At 39.0% G+C, this 17225-nt stretch overlaps 2 protein-coding genes across 4 annotated transcripts; both read right to left on the reverse strand.

The window, feature by feature from the left end:
- Nucleotides 1–48: 48 nt before the first annotated feature.
- On the reverse strand, nucleotides 49–9203 carry cdk5rap3 (CDK5 regulatory subunit associated protein 3). Its single transcript, XM_022250860.2, has 13 exons — nucleotides 9028–9203; nucleotides 7619–7688; nucleotides 7168–7299; nucleotides 6859–6959; nucleotides 6357–6494; nucleotides 5820–5909; nucleotides 5243–5379; nucleotides 4596–4767; nucleotides 4202–4297; nucleotides 3223–3369; nucleotides 2666–2871; nucleotides 1955–2126; nucleotides 49–1416 (listed from the first exon to the last, which is right to left on the reverse strand). The coding sequence occupies exons 1-13, from the start codon at nucleotides 9031–9033 to the stop codon at nucleotides 1345–1347; spliced, it is 1539 nt and encodes a 512-aa protein (XP_022106552.2). The 5' UTR covers nucleotides 9034–9203; the 3' UTR covers nucleotides 49–1344.
- Nucleotides 9204–9346: 143 nt separating this feature from the next.
- Nucleotides 9347–17146, reverse strand: LOC110987789 (uncharacterized). Of its 3 annotated transcripts, none has more exons than XM_022250861.2 (10): nucleotides 17006–17146; nucleotides 15868–16084; nucleotides 14106–14232; nucleotides 13754–13869; nucleotides 13232–13369; nucleotides 12616–12745; nucleotides 12198–12452; nucleotides 11439–11623; nucleotides 10940–11111; nucleotides 9347–10111 (listed from the first exon to the last, which is right to left on the reverse strand). In XM_022250861.2, exons 4-10 carry the CDS (start codon nucleotides 13865–13867, stop codon nucleotides 9975–9977), a joined length of 1131 nt encoding a protein of 376 aa, XP_022106553.1. In that variant the 5' UTR covers nucleotides 13868–13869; nucleotides 14106–14232; nucleotides 15868–16084; nucleotides 17006–17146; the 3' UTR covers nucleotides 9347–9974. The 3 variants fall into 3 exon arrangements, with proteins under 3 accessions (XP_022106553.1, XP_022106555.1, XP_022106557.1); XM_022250863.2 differs by having other exon boundaries at nucleotides 15868–16104; nucleotides 17006–17117; XM_022250865.2 differs by lacking the exon at nucleotides 15868–16084 and having other exon boundaries at nucleotides 17006–17118.
- Nucleotides 17147–17225: the final 79 nt, after the last annotated feature.

Raw genomic sequence — 17225 nt, forward strand, 5'->3', positions numbered from 1 at the left:
AAAAAGTGTGAAATCATTTAATGAACTTTGTGAGAAAAAACACTGAGATGATTCTTATCAAAATAGCTAGATTTATTTTCCAACAGGAGTTGAAATGGTACTAAGGCTCGCTTATTTGTCATTTGATAGACGTGCAGAAAACCAATATGGAATTTGAGCACAACATAAAACCAAACAAATAATACAAGCTTCCAAGGAGTGTGACCCAATTTTATGTTTTCAGGATGCAAGTTGCTTTAGGCCAAGAAAAGTCTCCAGTTTCTGGTCGGGAACTGACTCCAAAAGTGGTTTGGCGACACAGCTTTTTTTTTTACCCTCACTTTTTTTTCTAGAAATAATGTACATATAATCTGCAATGTCCATCGCAGCTGCACGCGCATGTAATGCTGGCCACTACCTACACTGAAATAAAACAGCCCCAGCACTTTTTACTGTTTAAAAGTATTTTCAGCTTGTACATGTACAAGAGATAAAGACCACCTCATTCGTCTGGCTCCCAGATGTACATGTAAATGTATAATACAGAAATGACGTCTGAAAATGAGCGCCCACTTAAATGTTTGGGTAACTAGAAGGACTCCTTTACTGTTACTCAACCGTACCACATCAAAATCATGTTAAATTGCACAGTAGCGGGAGTCCTGTTGATTAAAGCAAGTTTGGCAACTTTTGGACATCGTTTTAAACCAAATAAAAAACTTTTTTATGTAGCCAACACGCATGTCTACATTGACGCACATGCTGACCAGAAACTGGAGAATTTTTTTGGGGGGGGCCTTAGTTGACTTAAATAAAATTTACAAAACACCAAGTTCACATACATATTCAAATATTTGCTTTAAATACTCTACATAAGTTGGAAGAACACCCCAAAATCTGTTATCCACAACAATCTGACTTGGTTTGTTTTCATAGAAAAATTGACAGAAATGGGGTTTGAACCTCCAATATCTTTGTCGTGGTGATGAACCCATTCATACTGTGTGGCTTCAGATCATGCAAAAAGGCCTGATATTCAGAGAAAATAAAGTTGGACCTTGTACAAATTAATTGTTCCTATTCAAAAAGCATGATACACGGTCTAAGTAGCATGGTCCAAATGACATTCATGTAATAACTTCCTCAAGAATAATGACAACTGCAAAGTATTAAATTTGCGCTGAGTAGTAACTTGATACCAAGAATGCTTAATGGAACCTGAGCTCCCAGATCTCTTAGGACTTCACTTGGTGGAATGTTCATTTAACATAAACTCATGTGCATTCTAAAACACATCCAATAAGAAATCACAGGCTCACAATGACCGAAGGAACAAAATGAAAAACAAAAATGCGAAAGAGTATCTCATATGCTGTTGATGGAGCCCATTAAGTTCACAGGTCGATTCTTGTACCGAGAGGAAATATCTTGCTCAATCTACAAAGACAAAAGGCACAAACCAATCAGTGAACAACAGGTTCACTCACTTTGTGAAAACCACTGGACGTGAAATTTGCCTTAACAGATGTCTAAACTTCCATCCCTTCCCAACAATCCAGTTTATTCAGTCAATGTAACCATTTCATATCACTCTGGCAGAAAATGCGACAAGAGGTTTTGCAAGTACTGTTTACGAAGACAGGAGACCAGATTTCACCCTTGTCTACACGTGTATACCCTAGCTAATTAGTCAGTTTTTTAATACACAATACAGGCAGTATGCAATACCTATTCGCAAATTATTTAAATTAAGACGGCCTCGGGATTAGAGTTCATGAGTGCAAAGGCTTTGTATGACCATATATCCGAGTGTAATATACACGTATCTGTCTTTGAGACACAGTTAGAGAGCTTTAATGTAAACTTATAAAGTCCTTTGTATCATGTTTGAACAAGAAATAATTAAATCAGTTGATGGTGTCATCTGCCAAGAAACACAAACTGGTTCCTTGATAAGTGAAATCAACCAACTTACCTGTCTTTGAAGAGCCCTTGTATTAGCTACCAGCTTATCAATCTTGGGCATGAGTTGTCTCTCTTCATCAATTGCTTCCAGACACTTCACATGAACTGCTTCCTTCGATGCCAACATCTTCTCTTCCTGTCCACATTTCTGTTTCAGAGATTCTGTCAGTCTATCCACATACCTGAGGTAGAGAAAATCCCAATATTTCCTCAAAAGAGTGCTGAACAAGTTGGACTGTATTTGTTGACACTCCTTAATCCTCAGCACAACAGAAATGTTCTACAATGCCACCTGTTGTAAGGTAAATGTTCTGGAAGCTTGGGGAATACTGAGGTGATTCGAGATGAAAAATGCGGTTTCTATGATCCCTACTCATGCCAGAATGGTCTGTTAAAACATGACAGAAACTTAGTTCTTATCAGGAGCAGCATTCTCAGCATAAAATGTCTCCACATTAGGTGGAGGGGCAAACAATGGCTACTCCTGTTACTGATAACAGTAACGAGCAGTTTGGAACTGGTAACATAACTGTATGCATTACTTCTTGCATACACCAATTAACAATGCGTCACAAGCAAAACACAGTGAATGTTAAAAAACATATCAATGGAAGAGTACACAAAAGGTCATCAACACAAGAAATCTTTACAACAACCACACATATACTTCAATAATTATGAATATAGACATCCAGCATATCTCAAAGAAAAAATGACATACTTTGGCGAGCTCTTAATAAGCATCAAATGCTGCGTGGTTGAGTCCGTCAAGAGATTCAAGATTTCTCGGACCTTGTCCAACATGGCCGACACATCGTCACATGTCTTCATCTGGAGGATTGAGGGCGCACTTTGAAACTGGTTAGCCGAGAGGATGTCAATTTCACCTTTCATTTCATTGAGCCTCTGAATTAAGAATGCTTCAAGCTGAACATTGAGAAGAAGAATAATGACTTTAAGGAAGGTGAAGATTGAAACAGAAAGTCGGTACATAGAAGAAAAACAAGCAAGGAGATCTGTAGAATGATCCCACCAAATAATACCGGACAATGTCAACAATTCTCACAATAAAATGGGTCTACAATTGATAACGAGTATCTATTTAGCCAACATCAAACACTGGAAAGAAGTCAAATGGCCAACATGGACAAGCCCCTTGAAACATTGTGTACTAGACATTGTATTTTCAAGCTCTTTCATGAAGACTGTGAGAAAAGATTGGGAAACCTGAGAACTTTTCTCCAAAGTGACAAAAATGGATTTACAAAATTTGCTTGCCTCTAGTAGTTCATTTGTGATGTTATTTCTTGTTGGTGGGTGGTCCAATATGGTGAAGGAATCAGGCCCTCTAGCAATCCCATCATCCTTTGCTGTACTCCCTTTTTCAGCATCACTCACATCTCCACCAGAAGTGCTATCTGTTACCTACAAGTTGGTTCAGAAATTCACCTCAGGGCTTTTAAGGAGGAAACTGTTCATCAGTGAAAAGAAATTGTAGGTTTGTGTATAACCATTTATGTTTCTGGTTCCTTCAGGAACAATTTTCATGTGATGTTGGTTGTGAATCGTTTCTCAAAAGAGTGAAAACTCCATCTACAGCAGACAAAATCACAAAAATGTTAAGGAGTTTAAGTGAGCACATCTAATTGGACTACCAACATGCACAATGACTGTTATATTTGGCATTTTACTAAAGTCTGCACTCCATCTGTGACTTCCATCCGTAAGGCTTACTTTTATCAAGTTACATAAGGATGGCATATTCCTACATTCAATTTTATATCTATCACTCAAATAATAGCATTTGCAAGCAACACTTACCTAGTGACTGATGACCAAAGTGCAACATTTACCTAGTGACTGATGACCAAAGTGCAACATTTACCTAGTGACTGATGACCAAAGTGCAACATTTACCTAGTGACTGATGACCAAAGTGCAACATTTACCTGGTGACTGATGACCAAAGTGCAACATTTACCTAGTGACTGATGACCAAAGTGCAACATTTACCTAGTGACTGATGACCAAAGTGCAACATTTGCCCAGTGACTGATGACCAAAGTGCAACATTTACCTAGTGACTGATGACCAAAGTGCAACATTTGCCTAGTGACTGATGACCAAAGTGCAACATTTACCTAGTGACTGATTACCAAAGTGCAACATTTACCTAGTGACTGATGATCAAAGTCATCAAAGTATCTGAGGGAAAGTGAAATTAAAAAATCAAATGTAAAGTTTTATAAATTCTGACCTGGATGTCGAAGTCAATGGTTTCTGCTCCTCCATCTTCTAGCGTGATACCAAAGTCTATACCCTCAGCTTCTGCATCAATATCACCCCAATCAATCTGACACACAGACACAGGACAAACCAAACTCTGATTCATTAAATACTGTCCTTTAAACAATGTCCCCATCCGAAACCCCTCTCTTCAAAATTTGTAAGAAAATTTGAAACTTACCAGATATTAACTTTTACATGACCCATAGGTATTAAAGTTTCAGACCCAGAACTCAGCATTCAGACCCCAAAATTTGACTCAATTTCATACTCTGCATGATGGCACCAAATCTCATCTAGGGGTACACATTAATAATCTCATCTCCAAGTAAATATCCTCAACAGCAATGGTTGCCATGACAAACCTCATCTTCCTTTTGCTCCTCCTCATCCTCGAGGAACGATAATGTTACCGTCTCAACAGATACAGGCACCTTCCCTGTCCTCCACTGATAAACTGTGGCATTGCCATGCTGAAGGAAGAACCGTAGTATGGGAACCACCTCAATCTCTGATTGTCTGGTGTTATCACTACACCTAAACAAAAATCAATAAACATGTGCTCTTTGAGAGGCAAAGTAAATTAATAATTGCAGATCTTGTGAGTTGCTGAAGCTGTTGTAAAAGAACTTCAAATAAACTCCAGCTCAGTGTCAGTGTGAGGAAACTAGTATAAACTCTGCACTGAAATGGAAGCTTTTCTAAGGAGTCTGTCAGTGGCTTAGTAGAACTAAAAGACATGACTCCCACAGGTATTATTTGAAACAGTGCACAGAGCTCCTGCATGATCCAGAGTCATCAAATTGATAACACTTTTCCAATAGTTTTTGATTGCATCATCAGAATATAATCCACGCGGAAAGTCTAACAATTACTACTGACATGACAACTGGGTCCAAACTTATTCATTGTTTGGTTCTTTGTGGAGATTTTGGTAAAGTACGTTGCTTATGGACATAATGCATCATGTCATAACTGATTCAAAAGTCTACTAGTGGTGAAGTGGTCTTACCCTCCGATGGTAAACTGCACAAATGCATGGTAGAACTCAACGACAGCAGACAAGCCTTGGCTCTTCTCTGTGATAACAGCAAGCATCTCTGGCAAGGACTTGACCTTCGCAAGAAGTTCACTCTTGATTTTCTCACCCTACAAAGTACAAGAAGTTGCAAACATCAGTTTAACTGTAATTTCTATGAACATAATAGTCTCTACTCAACTAAAAATAAACTTTCTTGATAGTTTTTAAAAGGGACTCAGAGAATACAATACATGAGTTGAAATTCTTAACAGAACTGTTAAATCACTGGATTTCGCAGCAATATCACTTATAGCACCCACAGCAAATTCTTGACCAAGTAATAGCCAAAAATCTGGATGTACGTAGAGGCTTACTGTTTGGAGTCAAATGCAGCCTGAACATTGTGCTAAACCTTTTAGTACAGTGTACTACTCATGACTGTTCCAAATGAAAGGATACCCAAACACAACACAGAAAGACATCCACTCTACCCCTACAAAGCGTTACCCTTTACACTACCACCAAATCCAAGGCAACTTGCTACCTTTTCAAATTTGATACTTCTTACCTTAATTCCTAGTTTCCTACATTCTGCATTGTACTCTGATTTTGCTGCAGTTGCATTGTCCTGGTAATCCTTCTCTTTTCTCTGACATTCCTGATAAAACAATTCAATTTCTGAGTGAACCCATACAAGTTAGCTGCAGAATTTCAGCTTGTAACTTGTAGAACACCGTAGCAGTGCTTGAATAACTGATCTGAGAGGGTAGCATGCAAATTTTAAATAAGCAGCCATTGGCTACGTCTGTACTGATCCAACTGCCTGACCATGTAACCACAAAAAACGTTTTCTAAAAATGTAATTTCTCAACATATGATTTATAAAGGACCTCTAAAAAGAATCTAACTTGACATGTCAGTAATTCTTCAAAACCTCTTGGGACTCACAACTGACTTTTGGTTTACATTTGTGGAAACTATGAGTATAGAATTCCTACAAGAGTTTCTTTGAAATTTTACATTTCTGCATTCAACTGCTGCAGTTCAACACAACGACTCCGTCTCAGTTTCCATTTGGAACCTGGATTTATGTATGTAGACTTACTGCTTGAATCTGCTTCAACTTGGCCACTTGTTTCTTCAGAGATGGGATCTCATAGTTAACATTGCGTATCAACATCTGAGCAACCTCTGCTAGGTACACATTTTCCTTCTCATAAAGCCGTACCACTTCTTGCCAGTCCTAGAGTAACAACCAAGCAAGCACTTTAAATTTTTATATCCAATTTTGATTTAGTTTTGGAAAGATTTCCTGTTCTTTAACTTTGATGTTTGAAAATGTTGTATTGAGGTACATTCAATATTGAACTGATTCAAAGATTTTCTGAGACAAAACGAGGGAAACTTTAAATAAACTACAGAAAGTTATAACTTGAAGAACTGGTTGCAGTAAAGGTGTGCAGAGGTGAAGCCTAACATAAAAAGAGTTGAGATATCATCAGCACAGCGTCATCCACTTTTGCAAAGACATGTGAGGAAAGGATTGGTAAAGTCTGATGTACAACCATCATTTCACCTAAAAGTACAAATAGTACATGGTATGGTACCTTCATTCTCTGTGATGAATAATAACCAAAGATGTTCTTGGAACCAGATTCAGACACCTTGAGAAGTTCAACAATCCTTAGGCAGTGGAAATAGTTGATATCTAAAAAAAAAAACATTGGAAAAAGAATAGAAGGCCAAGTCACCAATAATTAAACTCTGACCCTGAAAGAATTCCTTCAAAGATTTAACCAGTAAGTAAATCCAACAACGTCCAGCACTATGCCTGACCATTTCACATTCTTTGAAATTAAATTTAAAACTGTCCAAGTTCCACTTAAAGCGGAACAGAATAAGAACTTTCTTCTTACATGTTCCAGCTAAAAGCTGTTTGATTTCATCCACTTCAGGCATATCTTGAATTGCTAGGTTGATCTTCTCTCTGATCGTTAGTGCTGCGGTTTGCCATTTCAAGTTGACATGTCGTCGATCAATCAGCCAATCTGCAAGGAAAAAAGACACATTTAATGATAAAACTTCAGATAACAAAGCTATTCCAAAAAGCTGACAGCTTGATTGGGTGAACAATAGAGGTTATTTGTTCTATCTCAGACACACTGTTTTCAAACTGAAAATATCTATGACTTTGGTTAGAATCCATAGCATTTCAAGAAAAACAGTAATTTTATATTTAGCACCAAATAGGAATTGGGCTGTCAAAATGTGTATTTAGATGCAACTTTTGCTTCACTTTCAAAGTTTTCAGCTGAAAGGGGTACAACAGAACAAATGTTGCTGAGCACATTCAAGCCTGTTTTTTACCTAGGAGTTTGTTGGAGCTGATGTCAATGGGCAGGTTCTCAATCTGTTGAGCTGTCAATTCTTCAGTTTTCTAAAAGAAAGAGTACCGTCAGTTTATAAATACAATGTTCCATGGTTTGGCCCATTGTCTTGTCTATACCATAAGATCACAGAAATCAAGATTTACTTCTCAACAAACGTCAGGAAACTTCTGACTGAAACATTGCTTTACACAAGGTTACATATATGTACATTTAAACAAATGAAAGGTTACACTATGGGGCTGAAAGTTAATGTACTACACCTACGTCGGCCTCCAACACAAATTAGAGATGACAGCCTAAAACATTAATATGCCAAATAATGAATGTCTAACCCACTTCATCAGCAACCCCCATCTGAAAAGTATGGCAGGGTAGACTAAGACCATGTTGCTGAAAACAACAGCCAGCATGAAAGCAACGAATCGAAGCAAGCCAAAAAAGCTAACTTTAATAGGTGGCAATATTGCATATCAGACAGTTTCATTTTCTATTGCTACGGTGACTAGCAGTTGGCCTATATAAGGTGTCTTTGTTGTTTCATAAATGATAGGAAGGAATATTATCTAGTTTGTTTGAGTTTCTGTCTCAGCTTTGTGTCTGAATGAGGCTTAGGACCAAGAGAAAGAACATCCTGGATTTCTGTTTTGAAATGAGGCTTTTTTCTTTATTCATTAATTGGTGTACATACCACACATTGATAGCGAGTACGCACTCATGCAAAGGAAACCAACCTTGAAAGTACACTAGCTCTCAGTCTGTCTTACATTACGCCATTTGTAAGCGGGCACGCTACAAACTCCCGATTTACTTTGCAGCCATTTTTTAACCATTCCCGATGGGAAAAACCCTTTTTCTGAAATGATAGCTTTTTGGAAAAAATTGAAATTGTTTGGCAGCTGTTTCAGCGGTACGCAGGCATTGGACGGAAATCCAGGATATTCATTCTCATGGACTCATAACCTCCATGGTTTAAATGCTAAATATTGAATAATGAAAAAGTCTCATGACTCATGTCTTTAAAAAACCTTTCATTTCCATGGCATAGTAATTGAGGTTATACATATATTGCTGGTACCTGGAGGCTGTTGTTTTTCCTTCTTCTAATTTAGTTAAAATGGATGCACAAAAGGTTTCCTTGAGCCTATCTAGCGATACAAAGCCCTTGCCCTCCAACTCCACCTAAACCATGTACATGTATGTAAGCTGTACACTGTACATGATGTCCACTCCATATTGAGATTGACATTGTCATCTCGTGAACCTCTAAGCACTCATAGCAAACACTCACATTCTGCATTATCAACTAGCGTTTTCAGAAAGTAAACTATACATTTGCAACCCCAATAAAAAAAAAACATTTTTACATTCTTGGGAAAAGGTTCTCACCTGCATGTTGTTGATCGTGCTCAAAATCTCTCATCATCCATATGGTAAATATAGATTGGCACCAGGCTAACCGGCTAAGCTATAGCCACGGTACTAGCTTCAAGAGTGGTATTACACCTAGACGTAAAAGGCGCGTATTAGTAGTACACGTGTAAACAACCTAATCCACACGCCCTCTGCTGATTGCAAGGAGTTTTGTAATGTAGCCTATTGTAGGTGATCAGGATCATCGATGTTAAACTGAACTTGAATCCCCAGTGCGCCTCAATTTTGCTTGGGAGAAAGAGAATCGAAAGACACCGAACACTGGAACGAACAGTCTGTCTAAAATTTTGTTTTATTTTTTCTTAACCGTTTCATGTAAAGCGAACAGATGACCTGAGCAGGCTCAACTCGCGTACATGTACATGTTCAAAGAGCCTGGCTCGTCACCAGCGTGGGCCTATTCTATTCATTTCTGTTAAATTGAGTTTGATTTCCCATTAAGCTATATTTTGTAAAAGTAAAATCTTGCAATATTACTCTGCTTTATTTGTTTTTCCACATGATTTGGAAACGCTCACTTGCTAGGTTGCTGTAAAAGTCCCAGATAACATCGGTAAATACGCATATATTAATAACATTCGGGGAACTTCCATTAAGTTATGATCCTACAGTTCAAGGGCCGGGCGGATCCAAACCCAGTTTTTCCAGGATACTTATCTCTGATGGGGACCGACAAATTGGGACCTTCTTTAATGGCTACTCGATATGGGCTGAGCTTGTTGCTTCAGTTGTAGCATTGGCGGATCCAAGGCCGTAGGGCTGTAAGAGGGCCATTGTTAGCCACCCAAAAAGGGAAAACGATTATCTATAAATGAGAGGAAGCTTTTATTACCTTTTCTTCCAAAACCTCATTCAGAAAGACCATAAAAAATTGTTTAAGCAAGGGAAAACAGAAATTGTCTTTATATTTTCAGGTATAGGTTAGGCGATTCTGGACCCGGATTGGCAACTCTGTCCCTCAAAGCCTTCTTGACGAGGATATCTTTGACCCCACCTGGGGTTAGAGAAGGATTCCTACCCAGCTCCAAGGCGGCAGCACCTAGTGATAAAGAGAAAAAAACATAGCTACATTTTGAGAAATAACACATTTTCACCGCAATGGAAGAACAAAACAACAAACTACGGAGGTGATCTTCCACTGAACTTGGGGAAGCAGTTATATGGTTTGAAGTAATATTTCAAGACATGTTGCAACATGACGTGATGGCGATGATGTGACAATGACCAAGACGTTAACAACAACGGTCATAAACGGAAGCTTGTCAATATTATTATGTCAGGTAAGCGACGACACATGGGAAAGATTCTCTGGAAGATGTATGGGCAGTGGTGTAAGTGTAGGAAGTAGTTTCGTAGGGAACAAACAGAGTGCAAACTTTCCAAGGGAACACTGTAACTTGGGCTTGACCATAATGCTGTGCGAATATAGGGGGCACAAACTTCTATTGCCTAACACGTGCCCACTATGCACCCCCTTACCCAAAAAGAGAACGAACATTCGAATAACTAAATTGATATTAATTTCGTCTGAGTTTGTTTGTTGAGATACGTTCCACGCGCATGGTGGCTTATCTTCGAGTCAGTTATACTGTCCGAGATCTCACTCTTCACAGTATAGGCACCTTTCCATATTCAAGTCAACGCGCGCGTCAAGCGTTGCGGAGTATCCGTCTTGGGGCGATTTTGACGGCCAACCGAAACGCACAAGCGTGTTATGTTAATTAATGGAGTCGATTTTTGTGTCCGTGGGAGTGAAACGCATGAACGCATCGTGTACGCAACGCAACTCAAAACGTGCACAACGGAAAGCAAATAAATGACGGACACATAAAAAATGCGCCCTTCTTGAAAGGGAAATGCGAATTACCCGCGACATGAGGGGTGGCCATTGACGTGCCACTCTTGTAGGTAGTATCTCTGTCTGTCCTAATACCAGCACTGAGGATCGAACTGCCCGGAGCGAAAATGTCTACACAAGTACCGTAGTTGGAGAAGTACGATCGTGCATCTGTCTTCGTTACGGAGCCGACAGTTATAGCCTGCAAAAAAAGGATTTTAAAAAGTTTGGCATTTGTAGTTTGTTGGGGTGAAAGGTACGGCGAAAGAATCTTAGGAAGAGGCAGCAGTAGCCCGGTTTTGAAGTGAAAACTGTGCTAGGAGTTATTTACAGCTCCATAGCATATAGGCTATGCATCTCTTTGACATTGCCTGAAGAAGATAAACTAAAAAGGAATTTTGACAATAACTCTTGAAAAGCCATATAATGTCTGTAATACTTTGTCACAAGTTAAAGCAGACACATCTTCGAGTTAAACTTCTGCAAGTTTGACACATCTGAGGAAATAAATGCAGAGTTCTTGACTTACCTTTTTGGCACTTGCTGGTGATTTCCGGCAGGCTGAATAATCATTATTGCCCGCCGACACAACGACAGTTACCCCAGCATTGTGCATCTTAGAGACCACGTTATTTTGAGCGACAGACGCAGAACCACCGACTGACATGGAGACTACTGCTGGAGCCTTTGCATTCTCTGCCACCCAGTCCATCCCTATGGAGACAGAATCATTCAGACACCAGTTCACCCAAACTGCTCATAGCCACAGGTATCATTGAAGTATAAGAAATATAAAAGCCACATTAAAACGCCCTCACACTTGAGCTGAGCAGTATTTGCTTAGCAGTATTCGTATCATCGGACTCTAATGTGATTTATGAACTTTCCAACTCAGCATCGTACAGTAAGTGCATAGTGCGAATTTTTACTCCACTCTCCAGTCTTTAACCCTGGGACGCAATCCCAATAATTATGAGTAATTATGAGCAAATTCTAAACAGTTGTGACTGTTTCTGTGTCTTCTTCTATAAAACCTTGAGATTACTGAGAAAAGGAGTAGGTAGCAATCTCTTCAATATTTGAAATGTCTTTAGTACTATGTATTAAATACATTGCGACATTTTTGTGAAAAATTGTACGTTCATTTAAAATTTACATCGGCCTTAACACGAAACAGATTCATAACGAAATGAAATAAATGTGTAAAAGAGCAAATTGGCTACAGTAATTTCCCCAATTTGAAAATGTACTAAAAGAAAGCCTTAATGTACGCTGTTTATCTTGGTACCTTCCATAACGCCAGACTTGGACCCTGATCCACTGCATCCGAGGACTCGTACGGACCACAGTGTGACGTTCCTTGCTACTCCGTATGTCTTCCCGCCCACTGTCCCTGCACAATGCGTACCGTGTCCCGTGCAATCCAACCCTGCTCTGCCATCGTCGTAGATGTCGTAAGCGAAGTGGGCGCGGCCTTCAAATTCGTCGTGGGTGTAGTGGATTCCCCCGTCAATGACGTACACGTGAACCCCAGTACCATCACCTGTCGAGAGAACATTCATGATGTTTAATTTAATTCCATTCATAAAATGTGTGTCACTCTATCACAAATAAATAATTTAGGCGGTCATGTTAGTTTACTACTTCCACACTTAGTTGTTTCTATTGCATTTGCATCATCACGACCCACGGTTAATTTTGTTTACCTTGAGGGGCAAAGCTTCCATCAAGGGGAAGATCGTCTTGATCTATCCGATCAAGTCCCCACGATCCCACGGTATCCTCATAAACGAGTCCATCTTGTTCAATGTATTCGATGCCATCCATTGAACGAACCTGAATATGCACATCGGAAAAGCTTTCTAAATGTCAAACACAAAAATCAGATATGTCTCTTTCAAGTCGATTAATTTTTTTGTTTCTGTCCCTTTTTAAGAGATTGTAGACATTTCATGCCCGTAGCTGTAGCCACGGATATTGGTTGGCAGCATGGATATTATGGCGCCTTCCAACACGGTTTCCAGACCTAATTACATCTGTAATGATTAAACTCATTTTATTTTTTTTTATCAAACTCAGAATCTGGAAACCTACAAGCAGATAAAGTTCCAGAGTTTTCAAAACCACTTATAGCAGATCCAGAACAAAAGTTTCAGAAAAGGGCCAACTTGTATTTGGATAGGCCAAAATTAAGGTGTGGTCCTCTTCGCCCCCTCCCCTCCAAAGGTCCGCCCTTACAAACCACCATTTCTCAACTGAAATTATACATCAACATTCTCGTTGTGGTTAAACAAGTCTAATTATTTTCTGATTGAAACTTACCAAATTTATCTGATCATCTGGAATTTCAAGCACAACCATACCAAATGTGTGGGAAGTTTTTTTGATGGCATTCGGAAATCCAGAACGCGTCAGTTGGTCTTGGAACTGGCCTTTCAGAAAGTCCCGAGCACGAATATCCTATTCCCCCAAATCAAATCAATCCAATCAAATCAATATCCGCAGGGAATATATTCGGTAAATTTCTCCAAGTTTTTACAGAAAACATGAAAAATGCAGTGTTACGACGTCGAATTATGTGAAAACATTCTTTATATCTTGGTTTGGACAATTGCTCATTTTACATTTGCTCCTTGTTCACAAAATATCAGTGAATGAAAGATTTACATACCATAAGAAAGTGAACGAAAGATTTACATACCATAAGAAAATACATCATAACAATATTATATGGAAATAGTCATTCCAATCACACGATTTGTCGTTCGAATTGACACCTTGTGATAACAAAAGCCTGCAAAAATACAACTTTTCAAGTAAAGCGTAAGTTTGTGTCGTTATTACCTTGATCTTGACAATGTACCGGTTTGGAATAGGCTCCTCGTCATAATACAAAGGTGCTAGCGGGTCACAGTGTGTTATGACGAAAAATGCACTCAGAAGAACCAGGAATTTCATGGCTGAAAAGAGAGGAGTTGAAATACTCAGATAAGACAATTCTCATAATGACTTGGCGAATATGTTTGTGATGGTAGCTATAAAATGATAATGGTGATGACAATCGTGATGTAGTTCTTCGTAATATTTTGTTGTAAAAACGTACCGGGACATCACATGAAGTTGTAAGAGAAATGTGAGTACAAAAAGTACTGTAAAAAAGGACGGTAAATGTTTTGTAAAGTGTACAATTCCTTACCTCATCAGACTGAGGATCGATGTAACGTGACAAACAATTAACGGATGAGTCGTCCTCTATAAAACTTGTAATGTTGGAGAGTTTGGACTTCAAAATGACCTCAAAGGCGGTGGTGCATATCAACAACCTTTGGTATACAAGCATACGGTAACACGTTAATGATTAATAACAAATTAAAGAGCCATGGAGTCGGGTCCAATGTCCAAGAACTGAGTTCAGTGGAACTGTATAGCACGAAGTTACAAAACTTCTAATGAAAATATAAAGCCCGAGATCTAGACAGTATTCTGAAGCTGGAATGAAATTGAAAGGCATGATTTGTCTTGCTCTTAACTGTGATGAAGCGTGATTCGCAGTATGGCATTGGAATTATTGCTTCTTGCTTCATAATTTTGGGTTTCCTGAGAAAATCAAGAAAAAATCCTTTCATAGTTTCAACAGGGACGTTCTTGACTGGAAAATATAAGGGGGGAAACATGAAAGCAAAGAAAGTACAGGAGGAAATGGTATGAAAATCCCGATTTTGCTGAAAAAAATACCTTGGAATATATCCCCTTATAAGGTTAACTGTGTGCTGAGGGCAATAGTCTCGCAGCCTTGATAAATCCTGGCAACGCCCTTGTCGGACACAGAGCGAAACGGACATTTCAAAAATCTTCATTAAAATAACTTCCCAATACCCCAAATTTTTACTATCCCCATTTCACCTCAACCTTTACCACGGTCCTTTATCCCATCAGTAATTTTGGACAGTTGTAAGGTAATGGTTGACATAAATTTGTAAGGGTTCCAAGACGACATGGTGGGACTGAATTGTAGCGGTCACGAGACCTACTGCGCGTGCACGCGAACTATTGCTGGCAAACTTATGCTGTAGCTAAGACAGCTAACACATGGTCCTTCCGAGTCTTTGCCAGCTCCGCTGGAATACCCAAATCCACAGTTATTACAGTTATGGGGAACCATACAAATAGAGATATAAAACCGTACTTTTCTTTAAAGAAAATTCTTGATACTGCTTATCGGTACATTTTAAGGTCTTGTAATTTAACGTTTATTAATTACTATAGTGAATTATTAATCGACCAACGCTTTGGCAAATTGTCACTACAAATCATTCAACACGCGGTTTGTTATTGAGCTTACTACTAACTTGTCACTCTTCAACCTTTCCACAACTAGGACTATATGCAGTGGGTTGGATAGAACACGGCAACAGCCCAGCCATGGTTTCCATGTCTCTAAATTAGTGGCCTTTTTATTTACAATGTGGTTATGTTCAATGATAACAGTCATCACAGCCAGGGATAACTCTGTTAATTATATCGACATGTTTACTGTCATCTGCCGTGGTTTCATGAGTAGGTAGCACATTCAGGTCCTGTGATGTGAAACATTATTTATGTCTTTAACTACCAAACTTTAGCTATCTAACTCGTGTCTGCATTTTACCCTAAGACCTTGAACATGTATCTAATCCTGTATAGCATAGGAGCGTCGAGTAGGTGTATTATTGATGACAAATTACATCGCCAATGTTTAAGATTCCCTTCTTTTGGTTTCGATGTACTATTCACCAACTCTTAATTTTCATTTTGTGCACAGCTCCAAAGGACTGAACTTCTTGTACTAACTAAATGTAGTCCTTTACCTTGATACATATCATGCTAAGTTCTACTTTCCATTTCCATTTCCATTGAAGGAGTAAATGAAACCATTGTTAATACCCATTCTTTTAATCCTCCATTTCCACACCAATTACCCATAATAGCTAGCCAGCTGCCTGACCCATGGACGATTCCACCTCTCCAACGGATGTTCGTGCGTTGACCTCTTCGCCTCAGGCAGTTTCATGCTCAGCCTTGGCATCAGATCAGAGATACCTCGGCCAAGAATAGTACATCAGTGGCATGTCCCAATGTCGCTGGTGAGAAATGTCTGGATTCCTCATTGTATCACTCTCCAGGCTTCTGTTTGTGCTAAGACAGGTTTAAACTTCCTGAAATTAATTACGTGGTATCATTTGGAATGTTGGGTTTTTTACTACACTACTACAAAGAGACGCTTTGCACAGGATGTGCAAATTTTCTTGTGATGATTACGGCCTGCATGGTAGTCGAAACTTTTTGATCTCCATCCAGCAGCCCTAACTTTTAACTTACAGAGTAAATAAAAATGTTCATTTCCTTTTGATGTTAACAGGACAGCAGCCATGGAGCTGGGGTATAAGGAAAAGAATGTAACCCCAGGTGGCATCACTGACTTCTTGACCATGTAAAGCCGTAAATGATTGGATATAACCATAAAGTGCGGAGCCAAAGTCACCTAACCTCCTTCTCAGGATATAAAGATAAAGATTCAAATCACGCTGTACCTCCTCGGTGGACGTCTTCGGTCTAGATTCATTCGTCTGTCAGTTGCGTTAGTTTAGTCGAATTTCTAGTGCTACTCTGCTTCCATCCAACAAATGCTTTTTGGCCACTTTATCCAGTAGTGAAGAAATACCTCGACGCCCAGTTGAAATCGGTTCACTTTATCGACTTTTGAAGGTTTCAGATAAGTTCTCTTTTTTTTACCGCTAACACCATGGAGTAATGGGCTCAATACTACTTATTTCAATTTTTCAATTTTGATTTTTAATTTCAGTTCTCAAAGTAGGGTATTCAATTTGTGTTTAGTTTTGTGACTTTTCTTGGTATGGTAGCTTCTCACTTTTGAGAAACGTCAAGATACTTTTAGATTCTGACTATCTTTGAATGTACTTTTAGTTTGTATTTTCTGAAATAATTTTCTTTGGATATGTGTGGTTAACGTATTTGTCCACTATATGAAACAGCGAGCATAGTGAAAATAATTTCGAAAAAACAAACTTTACTGTTTCATTAAGTTCATGTCATTACCTGGCTACTCACGTAATACAGCCCCCTCCTTGTTTTTCGACTTCTGCTATCGACAGATCCAATCATCTTTGGTCGCTATGGCTTACAGTGTGGCATAGATTACGAAGTGAAATGAATATAAAAAACCTTTCCTCTGTTAATTCACTGGTGCCCGGCGGGTTGGTGGTAGTTTCTTGGCACACAACAGGAGTCGAAACCTCGTGCCGTTGACGCATTCGGC

This window comes from Acanthaster planci, linkage group LG08 (genome assembly GCF_054643075.1).
Source record: "Acanthaster planci isolate LZ-2023a linkage group LG08, COTS_SCS, whole genome shotgun sequence".
Taxonomy (NCBI): domain Eukaryota; kingdom Metazoa; phylum Echinodermata; class Asteroidea; order Valvatida; family Acanthasteridae; genus Acanthaster; species Acanthaster planci.

Excerpts from the sequence above, each read along its gene's own strand:
- cdk5rap3 (XM_022250860.2), bottom strand. Across the intron at positions 4,768-5,242 it reads GTGCAGTTTACCATCGGAGG|GTGTAGTGATAACACCAGAC; the intron begins GTAAGACCACTT and ends ATTTTTGTTTAG. Across the intron at positions 2,872-3,222 it reads TCACAAATGAACTACTAGAG|CTTGAAGCATTCTTAATTCA; the intron begins GCAAGCAAATTT and ends CTCAATGTTCAG.
- LOC110987789 (XM_022250861.2), bottom strand. The coding sequence starts at position 13,867 with ATGAAATTCCTGGTTCTTCTGAGTGCATTTTTCGTCATAACACACTGT. Across the intron at positions 12,746-13,231 it reads CAGATGATCAGATAAATTTG|GTTCGTTCAATGGATGGCAT; the intron begins GTAAGTTTCAAT and ends GTGCATATTCAG. Across the intron at positions 12,453-12,615 it reads TGGAAGCTTTGCCCCTCAAG|GTGATGGTACTGGGGTTCAC; the intron begins GTAAACAAAATT and ends TTCTCTCGACAG.